The sequence below is a fragment of the Bos taurus genome, chromosome 13 (genome assembly GCF_002263795.3).
Source record: "Bos taurus isolate L1 Dominette 01449 registration number 42190680 breed Hereford chromosome 13, ARS-UCD2.0, whole genome shotgun sequence".
NCBI classification, from domain to species: domain Eukaryota; kingdom Metazoa; phylum Chordata; class Mammalia; order Artiodactyla; family Bovidae; genus Bos; species Bos taurus.
The window spans coordinates 59,535,273-59,554,726 of NC_037340.1; the positions used below are offsets into that span (position 1 = coordinate 59,535,273).

General features: G+C 43.0%; 1 protein-coding gene across 6 annotated transcripts; it reads right to left on the bottom strand.

Annotated features, from left to right (window-relative positions):
* Positions 1-5,450: 5,450 nt before the first annotated feature.
* On the bottom strand, positions 5,451-19,374 carry CSTF1 (cleavage stimulation factor subunit 1). 6 transcript variants are annotated; one of them, XM_025000414.2, is made up of 7 exons: positions 19,239-19,374; positions 18,767-18,837; positions 13,474-13,674; positions 11,804-12,081; positions 11,503-11,700; positions 10,007-10,397; positions 5,451-7,640 (listed from the first exon to the last, which is right to left on the bottom strand). In XM_025000414.2, the coding sequence occupies exons 3-7, from the start codon at positions 13,640-13,642 to the stop codon at positions 7,381-7,383; spliced, it is 1,296 nt and encodes a 431-aa protein (XP_024856182.1). In that variant the 5' UTR covers positions 13,643-13,674; positions 18,767-18,837; positions 19,239-19,374; the 3' UTR covers positions 5,451-7,380.
* Between the last annotated feature and the right edge of the window lie 80 nt (positions 19,375-19,454).

Below are 19,454 nucleotides of genomic sequence, written 5' to 3' on the forward strand. Positions count from 1 at the left end.
CTCCTGTATTGCAGGCAGATTCTTTCCACTTTCCTTAAATTCAGACTAAATATCCAGAGAGGACCTACAGGGACGCAAATGGCTTGCTAAGCTTGTTGGCATTTTTATTTCACATAAACAAACTGGTGTCCATCCTTCCAGCCAGGCTCAGGTTCCGTCTCCAATGAGCTCTCTCTCTCTTCCCATCCCGTGATTACAGCACTTACTGTCTTGTCTGCTGGTTGTCCTGTCTGAGCACCAGGAAGGATTTATGGGTGGAAAGAGCTCACTGATTTCCAGTGGGAGACAATCTATATTCTAAATTGTTACCTTTGTTGGAACTTCCCTGGCCAAGTGGTTGACATGTTATAGATGAGAGCAAATAAGAGGGAAGGAACAAAGATCACACAGAACCGTCACAAAACGACTGAGCAACAAGCTTAAGGTGGAGATCCATAGAGAGGAGGGCAGAGACAGGAGAAGAGGGAATAATCTAGGAAAGTCTTCACATGGAAGGCAAGGTATGAGAAGCAGGGGCAGGTCAGTGTAGAGCCTGGACTAACAGATGTACCTGTTTATCTTTTACAGGTACTTATCCTGTTTATCCTGTTTGTCTTTACAGATGAGACAAATCGTTAAAATGGTACTACTGCAGGTGATATTTGTGAGGCAAAGGCCACTAAAAAATAGCAGATGATTTTAAATATGAATCTGGACATTTCTCTCAGGTGTACCCGTTTTCTCCTGCTTTCTTCTGGCTTTACCAGCTCCTCTGTGTCGGTGACCTCAGGTCATGGAGCACCTTATAAGGAAGAGGCAAGTGCTGTCCAGCTAAAGAGGGAATCTAAGGAACCAAACTCTGATGCCTCTTATGTACAGAAATGGAATGATGTTATGATTGCATTTTTAAAAGCCCTTATCTCTCAGAGAGGAAATATTTACAGACAAAATTTGAAAATTCAAAATAATTCAAGGGGAAAGTGGATAGAGGTAATTAGAACAATACTGGCCATGAGCTGAAAATTGGGGAGTCTGAGTCATGGATCCATGTGGATTCATTGTACAGTACTGCTGATATTGAATTTTAAAAAGTAACAGCTTTATTAGCACATAATTCACATAGACCCCTCGGAGAAGGGAATGACAACCCACTCTAGTATTCTTGCCTGAAGAATTCCATGGATGGAGGAGCCTAATGGGCTACAGTCTATGAAATCACAAGGGGTCGGACTTGACTGAAGCAACTAACACTTTCACTACCTGACTCTAAGGTACCACAGAAGTACGATTCTGTGTTTTTAGTTTATTTAGTTTAGTATATTTAGAGTTTTTTTAGTATATTTAGAGTTGTGCATCCATCACCACTATTTAATTTCAGAACTTCTTCATCACCCCAATGAGAAAGACAATACCTATCAGCAGTCACTCCTTTTTCTCCTCTCCACACTTAAAACCACTGTTTTCTATTGTATTGAAAAAAGGTAGAAAGGCTGGACAAACTTGCTCAAGTGATGAACAGATACAGACTCTGAACCCAAGTCTCCGGGAAAAGACAACAGATAGATTTCACGCCAGTTCAAGTTTGGATGGTTCCCATCACCTTGGCGAATTCCAGACAGCAATTCTTCCCAGTACTGAAGGGATGACCCTGAAGGTCCCTATGCAGATTAGAATGATGTCATTTGCATGTCTTTTTCAAGGAAAAATAGTCCGAACCAAAAAACAAAACTAATAGGATTTGACCCTAAATTAAATACTCACCCCTGCATAGATATTCAGTGTGGTATTGAATGAGGGGCTTGACTCCTCATTCTCTCTCAGGCTCCTGTTTGATCAGCTAGAATTTTTCTGAATGGAAAGTTGTAGACATTTTGCTGCGGTCCATTCATATTTACATTTTAACTCAACATTGCGAGAGTTGATTATTCTAGGAAACTGGGTTGTTTTTGCAATATCCCACAGACCAAAGGCTGAAACAGCTAGAATTAAGAGAACTAAGTGAGAAAGCTTCTAATAAGATAATCTCCCCTTCTCTTAAGTAATATGCTGCTAAGAACAGTGTTTTTTGTTTATTTTTATTATTTATTTGGATGTGCCGGGCCTTAGTTGAGGCACACAGGACCTTCGATCTTCATTGAGGCATGCCAGATCTTTAGTTGTGGCATGTGGGATCTAGTTTCCTGACCAGGGATCAAACCCAGGCCTCCTGCAGTGACAGTGTGAAGTCTTAGTCACTGCACCACCAGCAAAGTCCCCGAGAACAGAATTTTGAGTTGAGTTTCTTTTCAGAACTTAGGGAGTCTGATCATTTTCATAACTCCTAAAAAATGTGCAGGAAGGCATATTGTTTTGTGTACTGAGCTCTTTTTCATATGCTTTTTTATACTGTTTTCGTGTGGACTTTCAGCCACTCGGCTGTATGAGTATCAGTTCAATACCTGACATTAAAGTCCAGCTGAACACCAGACTCAGAATGTCCAGAGCATTAAAGTCCTGGCAGGACATTTCAGACTGTGCTGCTTTATTTTTTTAGAAGTCTTTATTGGTTTTGTTACAATATTGTTTCTGTTTTATGTTTTGGTTCTTTGGCCAGGAGGCATGTGGTATCCTAGCTCGTTGACCAGGGATTGAACCCGAACCCCCTGCATTGGGAGTCAAAGTCTTAACCACTGGACTGCCAGGGAATCCCCTGTGCTGCTTTAAAATCACCTGATTATCGGGCAGATTGTAACCTCAAGAAGGTAACTCAAAAGAGCTCCTTTGGTCAAAGTAGGATTTCATAAATTGCCAACAAATTCATCTAAAAACCCGAGTATAGGAATAATATGGGGAAGACTGAAATACTGAAGGTATTATAATTAGCGATAGCTCAGCTTACTAGCCTGAATTTTGATCCCAAGGTTGACAGGAAAAAGGAATCAGAGCAAGACTTGAAAAAAAGGACACTGTAGAGGAAATGCTACAGGTGGAGAAAGGTCTGTAAAGCTGGAGGGCAAGGCTGAATGCAGAAAATGATGCCACAAGCCAGTAGTCATTATGGAGGTGCAACCAGGAAGGGAAGAGACAATTGGCCAGAAAATGACTGGGAAAGAGTCTTCATAGATGATAACACCTACTAAAGGGAAAAGGAAGACAAAGGCACAGGGCAAAGACAAGAGGTACTGCTGCTGCTGCTGTTAAGTCGCTTCAGTCGTGTCCGACTCTGTGTGACCCCATAGATGGCAGCCCACCAGGCTCCCCCGTCCCTGGGATTCTCCAGGCAAGAACACTGGAGTGGGTTGCCATTTCCTTCTCCAATGCGTGAAAGGAAAAGTGAAAGTGAAGTCGCTCAGTCATGTCTGACTCTTAGTGACCCCATGGACTGCAGCCTACCAGGCCCCTCCATCCATGGGATTTTCCAGGCGAGAGTACTGGAGTGGGGTGCCATTGCCCTCTCCAGACAAGAGGTATGAAAGCTACGAAAATGCTGAAAGTTTTTCTCAAGTTATTTTGTTGTTGTTGTTCAAATCTACTCGGTTAAAGTCTCTTGATCCTTGACCCCATTTTATTGTTTTAGTTTTTCAGACGTATTCTACACCATGCTTAGCTATCATGCACCTGCTAATTCCACTGTCTGACTCGTTTCTGCTGATTCTCATCACCATGGCTGCTTCTTACACTCGAGAACACGTGATTATCTTTTTAAAGATTCATTTACTCATGTTTTTGGTTGCACTGGGTTTTCATCGCTGCGCATGGCCTTGCTCTCGTTGCGAGTGGGAGCCGCTCTCCAGTTTGCGGTGTGGGGTCTTCTCGTCGCAGTGGTTTCTCTTGTGGAACACGGGCTCTAGGCACTTGGGCTTCAGTAGTTGTGGCACATGGGCTTAGTTGCCTGGCTGCACATGGGATCTCCCTGGACCAGGGATCGAACCCAAGTCTCCTGCATTGGCCAGCGGATTCCTTACCACTGAGACACCAGAGAAGCCCCTGAAAACAATTCTTACAGTTTCTCTGGGAGAAGTTATTGAGGCCTGGGGCTGAGATGTGCTCTTCTGAAGAGCAGCAGTCCCCAACCTTTTTGGCATCAGGGATGGGTTTCATGGAAGACAATTTTTCTGTGAACTGGGGTGGGGGTGGGGGGGTGGTTTCAGGATGATTCAAGTGCATTACATTTATTGTACACTTTATTATTATTACATCAGCTCCACCTCAGATCAGGCATTAGATCCTGGAGTTTGGGGACCCCAGCTGTACAGAGGTGCAAGCCTGACACTCCACTACCAGCTGGAGCTGTTTTAAATTCTCAGCTTGAAACCACACAGAGGTTTTTCTAAACCACTAAGCGGTATGACTTGTTCTAGCCTTGCTCAAGGAGCCAACAGCTTGTGGACAGGGGATTCTCAACAGCCTTCTCCCGTGTTGGTACACCACAGACCCTCTTCCACAAACCTGAGCCAGTGCTGTAGGTGGGATTCCTCTTTCTGAGGTGGGAATTTTGTCAACATCACCTTTTAGCTGTGGGGGGAAGCACCTTTTGGGTTCTGGGTTTTCTTTCTGGGTCTTGATCAAAGTTCCTACCTTGTGAAGACTCAAGAGCGCAAGGAGTCTAGGCTACAAGGGACTCCCAATGTCCATGGTATTACCAGCAGCTGTCACTATCAGTGCTCTGGATGTGGGCTGTGTGGTGGGGTCTGCCTCAGGAACTCCCATGCTCTCTTGCTAGCTCACCTATCTACTTAGTGATTAAAAATGAAATCTGTTCAGGTTTGTAGTGAAACGGGTTCTCAGACGATCCTGACCCGCTGTTTCTTTCAAAAGCAGGTTTCCCTTCAGAAATCAGTGTCTTCCCCCTCCCCCAATTCTGTTTATATCACGATGTGTTTTTAGAAAAGGAGCTTCACTGATGGAAGTGCATGTTGGGGATGACTTTGATAAGCTCTTCAATCACAGAAAAGGAAACTGTTGCCTGGAAGGGAAATGATTTTCCTTAAGCGAGCTGAGACTTGGGATTCCCCCCAACAATCTCTTCTTTGGGGTGGTTCAGTGATAAGGAATCTGCCTGCTAATGTAGGAGACTTGAGTTTGATCCCTGGGTTGGGAAGATCCCCTGGAGAAGGAAATGGCAACCCACTCCAATATTCTTGCCTGGAAAATCCCATGGACAGAGGAGCCTGGCGGGCTACAGTCCATGGGGTCCCAAAGAGTTGGGCATGACTGAGCAACTGAGAATGTAGGCATGCATGCAAGGGAAACCAAAACTTAAGACAAAAGGTAGATTCCTCTGAATGATCAAAGGAACAGATTATACTCAAAATTTTAAATTCATAAAAGAGCAAAGATACACATCTACAGGTGATTAAGTCTGGTTTCCAGAACAAAACACTAGAGAAACCGAGAGGTATCAATCCAAACTCACAATGGCTGTTGAAGACCTTATGTTGTAACACAGAAACATGCAAGAGAACTCCCCCAAAAAACAAACTAGCTTTAAATGATCATTATATATAAAAAGTTTATTTTAGAAATCACATATCTTTAAAAAAAATAACATTGAAGTTTTAAGTTCTGATCTTGACTGAATGTTACTCACCCTCTGCATGTCAAAGTGTTCTGTGGTATAATTAAGGATGTGAGGAAACCAAGTCCCTTTACACTAGTTCGAAACATGAATGTGAGTTTTAAAAGAAGAAAAAATTTAAAAAGAAGTTATTTTGGAAACACACGTGGAAGCATCTTGATCTTGTAAACAGAAGTCCTGAAACTACAGACACACTGCTGAGACCATTCCAAAAGCTGAAAAAAAGTGGGCATTATCATTTCGTGAGCAGTTAAAAGGTCCAATGGAACCAGCATCAAGAGTGTAGTGTGCCCATCCTAGTGCCTCCCAGAGAGCAGCAGAAAACTTAGACCTCGACTTCACCGTTTCGAAGGCTCAAAGTCGCAAAATGTGGGTAGTTTTGGTTGGTAATTTCTTGGGTAGAACTGGTTATCCTTTATTCTGCTCAGCAGGCTTCTTTCAGTCTTATAAAAACGGCACCCACAGATGGCCAAGCTCAAATATTGGAGAATCAAGAAACAAAATAAATTTAAACTCACTATGGACCCAAAAATATAGCTCTTTGGAAACCTAAACTATAACCTGTGACTTAACATGAAAATAGTTTTATAGATCAAAGAGTTAAAATGATCCTTAAGGATAACGTCTAAAGCAGAAGTTTTAAACAGTAAACTTCAGAAGACTATAAATTAATTTCTATAACATAAAACAATTAGTCTATTTAGTATCTTTATCAAATGATCCCGGATTGTATTTCTAGGTACTCCTACTCAGATCATGAGGTATCTGTATTGGGGGATAAGGATAAACCAGAACATCTATCTGGTAAGAGGAGCTCAGCGCTCTCTGATGAGGCTAGAATTGAATCCAGAGAAGTACTGTTGCTATATAAAAAATTCTAAGAATAAGAAAACCTGTATTATTTGGTTAATTGAATAAAAAAAAAAAAGGAAAAAACTTCTGAGAACACCGCTGCTGGGCGCATCCAAGATGAGTAGTCATGGTACATGCTGCAGGGAACTGAAAGCTAAGATTTGAAATCACGTGAGGAGAAAGTCAGTTGATAGAGATCATTCCTGATGATGCGCAACACCTGACAGCAGGAGGCGGTTCACCTAATTTTGATTAGATCGACTATACTGTCCATGTTTCCCATCAAAGAGTAACAAGGTTATCTTACTGAAGATAAGCGTTGTAGGTTGTGCAAGGACTATGAGGGAAGTGTGCTGGGACACACACCTCCTACGAATCTTCAGAAAAAAGCTGGCTGCTCATTTCACTGAAGTGAAACGTGTGTTGACAGTAAAGTTGCAGGTCTGAGCTTTATTATCAGAATGACGGCATTTTAGGATAGAATTGATAGATTTTCTAAAATGAACTTTATATGGCATAAAACCCTTGATTCTCAGAGCTGTATGCCTATATATCTGCCAAAATGTATTTTGGAAATATACAAGGAGGATGCAGAACAGGCACAGAAGCTGACAAAAATATCCGGATGCACATTCCTCATGACAGATCCACGTGGGATCCAGAAAGCACTTTAATACCCTATCCTTCAAGTGATCAAGAGTCTAGAGAAATAGCCAGTCCTGTATTTACAAAACTGATGAAAATCACACTGTAATAATCAGTGAGCGCAGAACAACCGCACAGATCTGTGTTTCCAACTTTTTCCACCATGATTCTCCATCAAGGTAAAAAAAGATTCTTTGATACAAATCCCGGAAGGATGTAGAGGTGGCAGCACAACCGCCGGAGACGGAGCGATGACTTACTACTGAGGCTGGTGATGGACAAGGAGGGGGTTGGTGGAGAAGAGGGCAGAGTCCTTGAGAAAAGAACCCTGTTGAGCACAGGCAGCTCTAGTCTGTGGTTGACCTCCGGTACCAAAATCGTGCCCGGAAGTCATCGCTGCAGGTCATGAAGCCGGGGTTGGTGGGCGAGTGCACAATGCAGCGCACGATGTTGTTGTGGCCCAGGGAGAGCAGGTTCCGGCGCTCGGCCGTGCGCGAGTCCCAGCAGCACAGGCTGATGGTCCTCTCGTCGGGCAGCAGCACGTAGTCCTCCGTGTGGTTGAAGACAGCCTGCGTCCGGTGCACCTGCCGCCCGCTCAAGCCAGCGCCTGAGCAGAGACCGAGAGGTTAGGGGCCTGGGTGCCAGGGCCAGCTTTCCAAGTTCACATCTAGAACTTAGACACCAGTTCTACTTTTGACTTAGACACCAGACTTAGACACCAGTTCTACTTTTGTTATTAGCTGTACTGATATAAACACAGTATTAATTGTTGAAGTAATACATTTATTGTTCAATTTTGGAAACTCTTAAAAACACCTTAAAAAGGAAAAGAATATACAAGTGGTGCCACATTATCTAACTTCACGTTGGGTACACTTCTCCATGCTTTTTTCCTAGCTGCAAAGTAGCCCACTGTTTGGAAGCACCATTACTTAACGATCCTTTTCTTGCCACGCATTCACTTTGTATCCAATAGCGATACTGAGATAAACATCCTTGGTGGAGAATACATTATTTCTTTGGGATTAAATTCCCAGCACTAGAAGCACTGGGATGTATGAGCAGCCACTCTCCAGAAGGAAGTTTAATGCTTTATAATGACCATGAATAAAAAACCGTATTTTATGTTTAAAGTATTACATAAACTATTACCAAAAAAAAATCTGTCTGATAACCTTATACCCAGGGTTAACATTTTGATAAGCAACTTTTCCAAATATCTCTGTGCACTGTATACTCATTTCTAATTTATATAAGTCAGAGCCTACTACATGTGGTGACCTACAAAGAGGGGAATATAGCTCAATGGGTAAAAATACACACTGTGGTATTGGATCTGGACTCAGTACTTATTCTGGACATGACCCTGCAAAAAATGACTTAACATTCCCCAGGCCTCATCTGTTCTGTGGGGATAATCAGAGCACCTGTCCTCAGGATGCTGCGGGGATTAAAAGGAGGTATGATGTCCAGTCCACTTGGCAGGCTCAGTGTTCAACAAACATTACTGAGTGTGTGTGCATGCTTCCCAAGACTCTTCTTAAATTTCTAACAGTGGGTATAGCAGGTCAAAAATATATGTATATTTAAAATTTTGATCTATGACACCAAGCTGCCCTTCAGAAATATTTTACCAATCGATATTCCAAACAATACGTGATTTCCCAAAATGTTTATTGATACTAGACAATACCAATCTTTTAAATTCCTAAAATCTGATGAACAAGAAAAGGATACTTCCATTTTTGTTTCTTAGGTTTTTTGGTGAAGTTGGCCATCTTTTCTTGGGTTCATTGACCAGTATCTGACATGTTTATTATGTATGCTATGGATGTTTCCTCCGAAGTCCAGCATTTTAATTTTGTTTACAGTGTTTTAAGTTAACTTCTAATATCAAAATGTCTAATATTTACTTGATAGTTTTCCCTTCTCTTTCATTATTTCAAGAGCCCTTTGAATTCTAACTAAACATTAAAACTGGAAAAACAGATCCAAAAGTGCTGACATGAAGGGGTCTTAAACTGTGAATTAGGAAAAAAGGGAATTTGCATATTAATTCAGATTTATCTCATTTAAAAACCAAATCCAAATTCTCCAGCAAAACCAACCAATCAACCACATATAACTACAAAAATGTTCCAAACATTCCTAAAACAAAAATGACTCCTCTGTGCTGCACCAGCTACAGAGGAAGCCGAGAAGGAAGCTGACGCTGGTCACCACGAGATAATCCTAAGGTAGGTTATGCTGCACCCTAGCGGTTCCCAGGTCACTAACTCTCCAATCTTCACTTACTAGCACCCCAGGAGAGCCCTTACAATAGTGTTGTTTTCTTTTGAGTTTTAAGTTCTGGTCACAGTAATTTCAGTGTGTGACACAAACAGCTCACAACAGAGGAAACCAGCTGGTTTTCTACCAAACAGCCTTTGCTGCTACGAGGATCAAAAGGATGAAACACAATATTTTAACACTTACTATCAAATAGTTAAATCTGAACACTGACTGCTAGGGTTAGGATCCATTTAAATGGATCTCGTAAAAAGAGCTCTGGGACAACTGTTACAACCAGAGACCAATGTGAATTAATCAGACAATCAGACTAACATCATCGCGTATTTATATAGGTCCAGAACACTTGGGGTCTCTTCTGGGGGCTTCCTCTCTTCAGGCACACGCCAAGACCTTCCCTCTCACTCACTGAGGGCTTTCTCTGCACTACGTCCATGTTTTGTGGGCAACAGGCAGGCCGTGGGTAAACAAATGAACCTCCAAACTCTCAAGTGTTACTTGCGTGGAATCAGATCTAATTTTAGCTGTTAACATACTGAGATGAGCCAAGTTAAGAAACTGTGGCTTCTACTTCCAGCTCTGCCTCTTGTTTGACTCACATGGATTTATTGTGTGGATCTGTTTCGGGAGGTCTGGAAACTAAAACATCTCAGAAACGTGAATTGATATCAACCTCTTACATACCTGTGTATCTGACCAGTGTTCGTCCTGTTGATATTTCCCAAAGTTTAGCTACAGAGTCTTTTCCACTTGACAGAATATATTTAGAATTTTTTGAAAAGATGGCAGAACAAACTTCCGCGCCATCATGTGCTTTCTCGAACGTTGTGATGCATCGATTTGAGACGCCATCCCATAATTTGATGCAGCCATCCTTGCTACCAGTCACGTACATGTTGGCACTAGGATTGTAATTCACTGAACATATGGCATCAGTGTGCTGATCTTGAGGGTTGCAAGAGACAAAGCACTGAAATGTGTTGATGTCATAAAGTCGAAGTGTTGGATGCTGAGTCCCCACAAGTATAAAGTCTCCCGAAGGATGAAAGGAGATGGAGCGCAACATTTCAGCCTCCTGTCAGGAGAGGGGGTGAGGAACGGGTTGGGGGGAGAAACCACTATTAAACCTAGACGAAATGCACAGAATATCTGGCCAATGCAGAGAATCCATAAAACAATGACCAGATATTACACAGGCACGAGAAGAACAAGAACTTAATGAGAGAATCATTTAAACAAAGATTTCCAAAACTATTTACTTGTAAGATTATTCCAAAGAACATAGAAGTGAGCTTCATTATTTTCAAATAAACAATGGGTGAACTCAGAATGGATTATCATTCTATGATACATTTGTGGGGCTTCCCTGGTGACTCAGACCGTAAAGAATCTGCCTGCGATGCGGGAGACCCATGTTCAATCCCTGGGTCGGGAAGATCTCCCAAAGAAGGGAATGGCAACCTACTCCAGCACTCTTGCCTAGAGAATTCCATGGACAGAGGACCCTGACGGGTTATATTTACAATCCATGGGGTTGCAAAGAAATGGACATGACCGAGAGACTAACACACACACACGATACCTTCATATACAATTAGTCAATAAAGATAAACAACTGTACTTTAAGAATAGCTCCTTAGGACTTCCCTAGCAGTCCAGTGGTTAAGACTCTGTGCTTCCACTGCAGGGGGCACAGATTTGATCCCTTGTCAGGGAACTAAGATCCGCCCCCAAGAAGAATAGCTTCTTTGTCCCAGGGCTCCAAATACTGAGGTGGAAGCCACTACAAAAACACCAGAACGTCTGAACTGCGTATTCAGAATAAGGCAACCAAATGTTGCTTTTTCGGCAAATACCTGAGTGTCTCAACTAAATAATTTTGTAATTCTCATAAGTTACACTGTGGAGAAGTTGGTTATATTTTGTCTTTAAGCAAGAATCTGCAACCTTTAAAGAGTGATGTGAATTCTGAACCATCTCTCTGACCACCAGCTGTCCTGAGTGGCCAGAGGAAGTTGGTGCCTGACAGCACGAGAACCGTGCCATCTGTGGCAGGCAATGCATCCTCCTTGTTGTTTATAGGATGACCACTGAGACAACTTTTAGAAAGAGAAGAGTCACACATCAGCTCACTGTATTTAAGAAAAAAAAAAAGAAGCTCCTTTCCAAACATTCCTCACCTGGATGTATTTGAAGGCTCTTTTTGCAGACGGTTTGGAATAATCAAATAATTTAAGAGTATAATCCCTTGAACCAGAGGCGAGGATCTGTTCTGTTGGGTGGAAGGCGAGACACGTGACTTCATCCACGTGGTCGTAAAGAGTTCGAATCACTGGGTGGTTTTCCATGTTCTGCTGTGCGGTCTCATTCATCATGACCTAGGCCAACAAGGACAGAAGAGAAACTCTAAGTGTACTCACTCTCATTCTTCCAAGAAGGGACAACAGAAGATAAACGGTAAGATGTGACTGGGATCTTCACCTCGATCGGCATGGCACTTTTGGCCAGCATTCTTTCTGTGTCTAGGATTTTTATGGACGCGTCAGCAGATCCAGTAGCTATTAGCTGCCCATCTCTACTATAGGTAGCTACGCGACAGGGTCCTTTGTGGGATGTGACGTAGCAGGTTTCGTACTCTGATGCTTCTGGGGACATGGTCTGGACATCTGCATCAAACTCCAGGTCAATTCCTGTGCCAGGGGCAACTGTGTCTGACCGACCAATTGCGTACTGAACTGCACTGTCGTCATTTTCCATTCCTGAAAGCAGTAAAAATGAAAGGTGTGGAAAAACAGTATTTTAAAAGGACAAGGCAAAGTTCTTGATCCAAACTGGGAATGCTGTTTGCCAATGTCAATGCATTAGTTCTTGGAGCCACATGACACTACTACTGTACAGAATCACGTATGTTGAGCTGGGGGCACACAGTGACGAGACTGTAAGGCAATGTGGGTTGTGGGAGCTTAGGCTCCACTAGGTGAAGTCCTCTCCCCAGATACTTGTCTCCGAAATGTTCTACTTTAACCACAACTATACAAGCTGAAAAAAAGCACTTCTGTAGTTAAATCGCTCACTTTTTCCCGTGCTGAATTTTAATATTTTGCATGTCGAGATCTGTCATTAGCAGCTTTGGAGCTCATTAAGTCAGACATAGTGTTAGTAGTACACCAGTGAAACACCTTTGAAAAAGTGTTAAGCTGTGAATAAAGTCAATCAAGAATATTCATTTTGAATTGAAAAATAACTTGACATTGTACAAACAATGTTGATTAGTATAGAAAAAATCAGAAATGCAGATGAACAAAAAAACATAATCTTGTATGATATATATCACCCAGAGATAATTACTGCTAACGTGGTGATATGAATTCTTCTGAGCCTTTCTCCATGCACACAGTTGTTTCATTTCTTAAAAATAAAACCACACCATATAACATGGTGGAACTTACTTGGTCATTTAACCATACAGAATAAACACCTGGTCAGTTTAATAAATGTTCATCCACATCACACCATTGGACCCAATTTTATGGATACGAGAACCTTTATAACCAATTCCATATTGCTGGGCATTTCAGTGGAAATCATTCTATTTCCCCAGGCTAATCTCACAATTTACATTGCCAAGTCAAAGGGTACACACATGTATGGTAATTCTTATTGCTTCCTATGACACAGGCAAGCACCAGGATACACTGTTGAACAAGACAAGGTTCAAGGTTTTCATTAAACTTTCAGTCTTCCAGTGGGTGGTAAGGATTGTGAGGGAAATGACAACTCTAAACAATAAAGAAAATTTCAGACAGTGATTCTATAATGAAGGAAATAGGACTGTTGTTTCAGAGCAAATGGGGAAATATGGGGAAGATGTTCAAGTTATTTTAGAAGAGATGAGGAAGACTCTGAGATGACATTTGAGTTGAGATTTGAAGCAATAATAAACAGAACAGCAGAAAGCACCAGATAATTCACATAAAGATCCAGAGGCTAGACAGAATCAGCTCAAAACCTTCACAATTTGGACTTTGTTTACTCCTCCAGTATCTAGCACTGTACTTGATACATACTAGCACTGAAACGAAAGGGCAATCGTCTTGAAAAACATCTGAAACTGTCATGGGCTCAATGAAGAACTTGCATTCACAAGTTACCAAGTTTGATGAGATGCAGGAGCTGCTCCGAGGGTGCACACACAGATTGCGGCTTGATCTCATTGATGAGGCCATTGGCAATGCTGATATAGCCATCATAGAGCAGCTGGCTAATGATCAGCTTGTACAGCTGCTGGCGGTCCTTCAAGCCCACTTTGGTTCTGTACATCTTGGAGAAGAGGAAGATAATTTTTCTGCCAGCTGTAAGAAGAGAAAACAGGTGATAATGAAGGGCAAAGGCAGGAGTAAACCACAGAAGCAACACAGGAATCTGGTCAGACTTTCCAGGGTTTAAATCCCAGCTCTACCAGCATTCTCTTTGGTTGGCAACTATGTTTCTCTGAGATCAGGGCCCTCAGCTCTCAAAAGTCAGTGAAGGTTAAACATTATGGTGCATGTACATTCTTTTGTGCACACTGGCACACAGACAGCTCAAAATATGTCAGCCAACATCTACAGCTAGACCTCTCTTCATCGTTGTTTCTTTGCCAAATTAGCCACCTGCGACTTTAATTTTTCACTGCAATCCCCAGAATCTTCCATTTGTTCTGCTAATAAAACAATGGTAATGTTGTAATAGGTAAGAGAGCTGCTATTGTAGATGCCCAGACATTACTGTTTCCACCAGCCTAAGCTGTTACATTTACTAAGGTCAGTTATGGTTATTCTTAAAACACCTTTTAAGACAATGGAGCTTGTTATGTTACATAATTTAATTACACAGTAAATCAAAACTTCAGGGCAAAAAAGCTATCATGTAATGAAAACTAAGTCAAGTTGAACGCTTTGGAAAGCACTGCTTAATAAAATATTTGTGAACAGGATATGGCGGAAACAACTACTTAAAAAAATGGAAAAATTGGAAGGACTGTGCACTTTGATTTACAAGTTCTCAGTCTCAGAAAGCAAAAGAGAAAATTGTAAATAATTGTTAGTTTTTGAGTTTATGGGGGGAAAAAAAGAACTCCAACTGGTGAACATGATTAGATAATCTGATTACAAATATCAACCTCTGTACATATGTGTAGGTCTGTACAGACACCAGAGATGGGAAACAACAATAAAGTATAAGTCACTGGCAGACAAGTGGCTGTGGCAGAGAAGAAAACTAAAAGACAGACCACAGGAGAGAGAATACAAGAAGGGTGGTCAACAGCCTATTAACACCAGTACCTCCTGGTACTGCTGCACTACTAATTCTGAAAGTGGGAGATTGTAGTAAAGGGGTGGGGATAATGTCTTTAACTACACAATGCCCCCTGCAGAATTACTGAGGCTACTGATCATAAGAACAGTTAACATTTACTGGGTACTGACCCCATGAACAGTATGAAAAGGCAAAATGATAGGATACTGAAAGAGAAACTCCCCAGGTCAGTAGGTGCCCAATATGCTACTGGAGATCAGAGGAGAAATAACTCCAGAAAGAATGAAGGGATGGACCCAAAGCAAAAAGAATACCCAGCTGTGGATGTGACTGGTGATAGAAGCAAGGTCCAATGCTGTAAAAAGCAATACTGCATAGGAACCTGGAATGTCAGGTCCATGAATCAAGGCAAATTGGAAGTGGTCAAACAACAGATGGCAAGAGTGAATGTCGACATTCTAGGAATCAGTGAACTGAAATGGACTGGAATGGGTGAATTTAACTCAGATGACCATTATATCTACTACTGTGGGCAGGAATCCCTCAGAAGAAATGGAGTGGCCATCATGGTCAACAACAGAGTCCAAAATGCAATCTTGGATGCAATCTCAAAAATGACAAATGATCTCTGTTCGTTTCTAAGGCAAACCATTCAATATCACAGTAATCCAAGTCTATGCCCCAACCAGTAACACTGAAGAAGCTGAAGTTGAATGGTTCTATGAAGACCTGCAAGACCTTTTAGAACTAACACCCAAAAAAGATGTCCTTTTCATTGTAGGGGACTGGAATGCAAAAGTAGGAACTCAAGAAACACCTGGAGTAACAGACAAATTTGGCCTTGGAGTACAGAATGAAGCAGGGCAAAGACTAATAGAGTTTTGCCAAGAAAATGCACTGGTCATAGCAAACACCCTCTTCCAACAACACAAGAGAAGACTCTATACATGGAGATCACCAGATGGTCAACACTGAAATCAGATTAATTATATTCTTTGCAGCCAAAGATGGAGAAGCTCTATACAGTCAGCAAAAACAAGACCGGGAGCTGACTGTGGCTCAGACCATGAACTCCTTATTGCCAAATTCAGACTTAAATTGAAGAAAGTAGGGAAAACCACTAGACCATTCAAGTACGACCTAAATCAAACCCCTTATGATTATACACTGGAAGTGAGAAATAAATTTAAGGGGCTAGATCTGATAGAGTGCCTGATGAACTATGGAATGAGGTTCGTGACACTGTACAGGAAATAGGGATCAAGACCATCCCCATGGAAAAGAAATGCAAAAAAGCAAAATGGCTGTCTGGGGAGGCCTTACAAATAGCTGTGAAAAGAAGAGAAGCAAAAAGCAAAGGAGAAAAGGAAAGATGTACCCCTTTGAATGCAGAGTTCCAAAGAATAGCAAGAAGAGATAAGAAAGCCTTCTTCAGCAATCAATGCAAAGAAATAGAGGAAAACAACAGATTGGGAAAGACTAGAGATCTCTTCAAGAAAATCAGAGATACCAAAGGAACATTTCATGCAAAGATGGGCTCGATAAAGAACAGAAATGCTATGGACCTAACAGAAGCAGAAGATATTAAGAAGAGGTGGCAAGAATACACAGAAGAACTGTACAAAAAAGATCTTCACAACCCAGATAATCATGATGGTGTGATCACTGACCTAGAGCCAGACATCCTGGAATGTGAAGTCAAGTGGGTCTTAGAAAGCATCACTATGAAAAAGCTAGTGGAGGTGATGGAATTCCAGTTGAGCTATTCTAAATCCTGAAAGATGATGCTGTGAAAGTGCTGCACTCAATATGCCAACAAATTTGGAAAACTCAGCAGTGGCCACAGGACTAGAAAAGGTCAGTTTTCATTCCAATCTGAAAGAAAGGCAATGCCAAAGAATGTTCAAACTACCGCACAATTGCACTCATCTCACACGCTAGTAGAGTAATGATCAAAATTCTCCAAGCCAGGCTTCGGCAATATGTGAACCGTGAACTTCCAGATGTTCAAGCTGGTTTTAGAAAAGGCAGAGGAACCAGAGATCAAATTGCCAACATCCACTGGATCATGGAAAAAGCAAGAGAGTTCCAGAAAAACATCTATTTCTGCTTTATTGACTATGCCAAAGCCTTTGACTATGTGGATCACAATAAACTGTGGAAAATTCTGAAGGAGATAGGAATACCAGACCACCTGACCTGCCTCTTGAGCAATCCGTATGCAGGTCAGGAAGCAACAGTTAGAACTGGACATGAAACAACAGACTGGTTCCAAATAGGAAAAGGAGTACGTCAAGGCTGTATATTGTCACCCTGTTTATTTAACTTATATGCAGAGTACATCATGAGAAACACTGGGCTGGAAGAAGCACAAGCTGGAATCAAGATTGCAGGGAGAAATATCAATAACCTCAGATATGCAGATGACACCACCCTTCTGGCAGAAAGTGAAGAGGAACTAAAAAGCCTCCTGATGAAGGTGAAAGAGGAGAGTGAAGAAGTTGGCTTAAAGCTCAACATTCAGAAAATGAAGATCATGGCATCTGGTCCCATCACTTCATGACAAATAGATGGGGAAACAGTGGAAACAGTGTCAGACTTTATTTTCTGGGGCTCCAAAATCACTGCAGATGGTGACTGCAGCCATGAAATTAAAAGACGCTTACTCTTTGGAAGAAAAGTTATGACCAACCTAGATAGCATATTCAAAAGCAGAGACATTACTTTGCCAACAAAGGTCCATCTAGTCAAGGCTATGGTTTTTCCAGTGGTCATGTATGGATGTGAAAGTTGGACTGTGAAGAAGGCTGAGGGCCGAAGAATTGATGCTTTTGAACTGTGGTGTTGGAGAAGACTCTTGAGAGTCCCTTGGACTGCAAGGAGATCCAATCAGTCCATTCTGAAGGAGATCAGCCCTGGGATTTCTTTGGAATGAATGATGCTAAAGCTGAAACTCCAGTACTTTGGCCACCTCATTCGAAGAGTTGACTCATTGGAAAAGACTCTGATGCTGGGAGGGATTGGGGGCAGGAGGAGAAGGGGACGAGAAAGGATGAGATGGCTGGATGGCATCACTGATTCGATGGACGTGAGTCTGAGTGAACTCCGGGAGTTGATGATGGACAGGGAGGCCTGGCGTGCTGCGATTCATGGGGTCGCAAAGAGTTGGACACGACTGAGCAACTGAACTGAACCGAAAATCCATTAGACATTCAGTACAGCATATAACGAGGTGGCACAGAGGTAAGGAATCCACCTGCCAGGTTGGATCCCGGAGTCGGGAAGATTCCCCTACAGGAGGAAATGACAACCCACTCCAGTATTCTTGCCTGGGAAATCCCATTGACAGAGGAGCCTGGCAGGCTACAGTCCATGGGATCACAAGAGTCCGACGTGACTGAGCATGCCCACCAAGCCATAGTATGTAATACACACATTTGTGTGTAAACAACAAATATGCATACCTCATTCAACCCTCATTTAATCTCATTTTAGAGCTGGGCAACTGGAGGCCCAGAAAGGTTAACTCACCCAGGATTCAGGAGGTTGTAAACGGCGGAGCCTGGATCCTAACCCAGAGCCTGTGCTCTTACTGTGCTGTTCTGATGGGGGTTGAGCTGCTGCTGCTGCTGCTGCTAAGTCACTTCAGTCGTGTCTAACTCTGTGCGACCCCACAGACGGCAGCCCACCAGACTCCCCCATCCCTGGGATTCTCCAGGCAAGAACACTGGAGTGGGTTGCCATTTCCTTCTCCAATGCATGAAAGTGAAAAGTGAAAGTGAAGTCGCTCAGTCGTGTCCGACTCTTAGCGACCCAATGGATTGCAGCCCAACAGGGTCCTCCGTCCATGGGATTTTCCAGACATGTAAATCCATGCTTGTGTAAACACTAGGACACGACAGAGATGATGAAGCCTCTCAAAGAAATCAGTGAACACTTGATGTGGCTTTGTCATCCTGTCTCTTCACTTATGTTAGGCCCATCAACCGGCGTACCAAGAGATTAAATAAGAGAGGACGAACCCCGCTTAACTCCCATAGAACGTTCACTCGCTGGGCTAGTAAGCAGGTAATTACCATCCCCAAATTGGCAGATGAAGGGGCTACAGCCCGAGAGCAGAAGAGCCCAGTGCAGGACAACTTGTACCTGGAGCTGGAAGAAGGACCAGGGCGAGAACACAGACGCCCCCTCACCGAACGCTCCGCTATGACCCCGACCTAGAGGCCAACTAAAGATGGAAGGGAGAGTGAGCAAGTCCATTAAGGAAAAGAAGGGACAGTGCAGGCCGAGCCCAGCAACTCAGGGCGCACGCCACTAATGACCCTTCCCGCCCCGCCCTGGTCCTCCCGATGGTCCCCCAAGGGTCCCAGCCGACCGCACCAACACTCTCCAGGCAACCCTGGCTCCCCATACCCGCTGGTCCCGCTCTCTCCGTCTCCCGCTCTCTCCTAGAAAAATGGAGGCGCGAATCCTGCAAGATCAATCGCTCCGTGCGCACGTTCACTGCGCACGCGCAAAGGGCGTCGCGCTGAGCTCTGCGCTATCGATCCGCACGCCTCAACTTGTCCCTGCCCTTCTCGCCATCTTACTTACGGGCACGATCGAAAGACTCGCTCACCTACTTCAACTTTATCTACTCCGCGAGAACCCTGACGCCAAGTAACTGGTGCTTTATGGATAAATGTCAGATCCAGAGAACACCGCGGGCGCTAGAACGGCCACGGGTGTGTCGGGCCGTTGGCTCCACCACTTCCGGGGCCTTACGCAGCAAGTGCGCCTGCGCGCCTTCTCCGCCTGCGCGTGACACAAGCTGTAGAGTTGGCTTAGAACCAAT

Coding starts and splice junctions, on each gene's coding strand:
- CSTF1 (XM_005214596.5), bottom strand. CDS start 13,642: ATGTACAGAACCAAAGTGGGCTTGAAGGACCGCCAGCAGCTGTACAAG. Junction 12,082..13,473: donor CCTGCATCTCATCAAACTTG/GTAACTTGTGAA, acceptor TACTGCTTTCAG/GAATGGAAAATGACGACAGT. Junction 11,701..11,803: donor AAAGTGCCATGCCGATCGAG/GTGAAGATCCCA, acceptor TTGTTGGCCTAG/GTCATGATGAATGAGACCGC.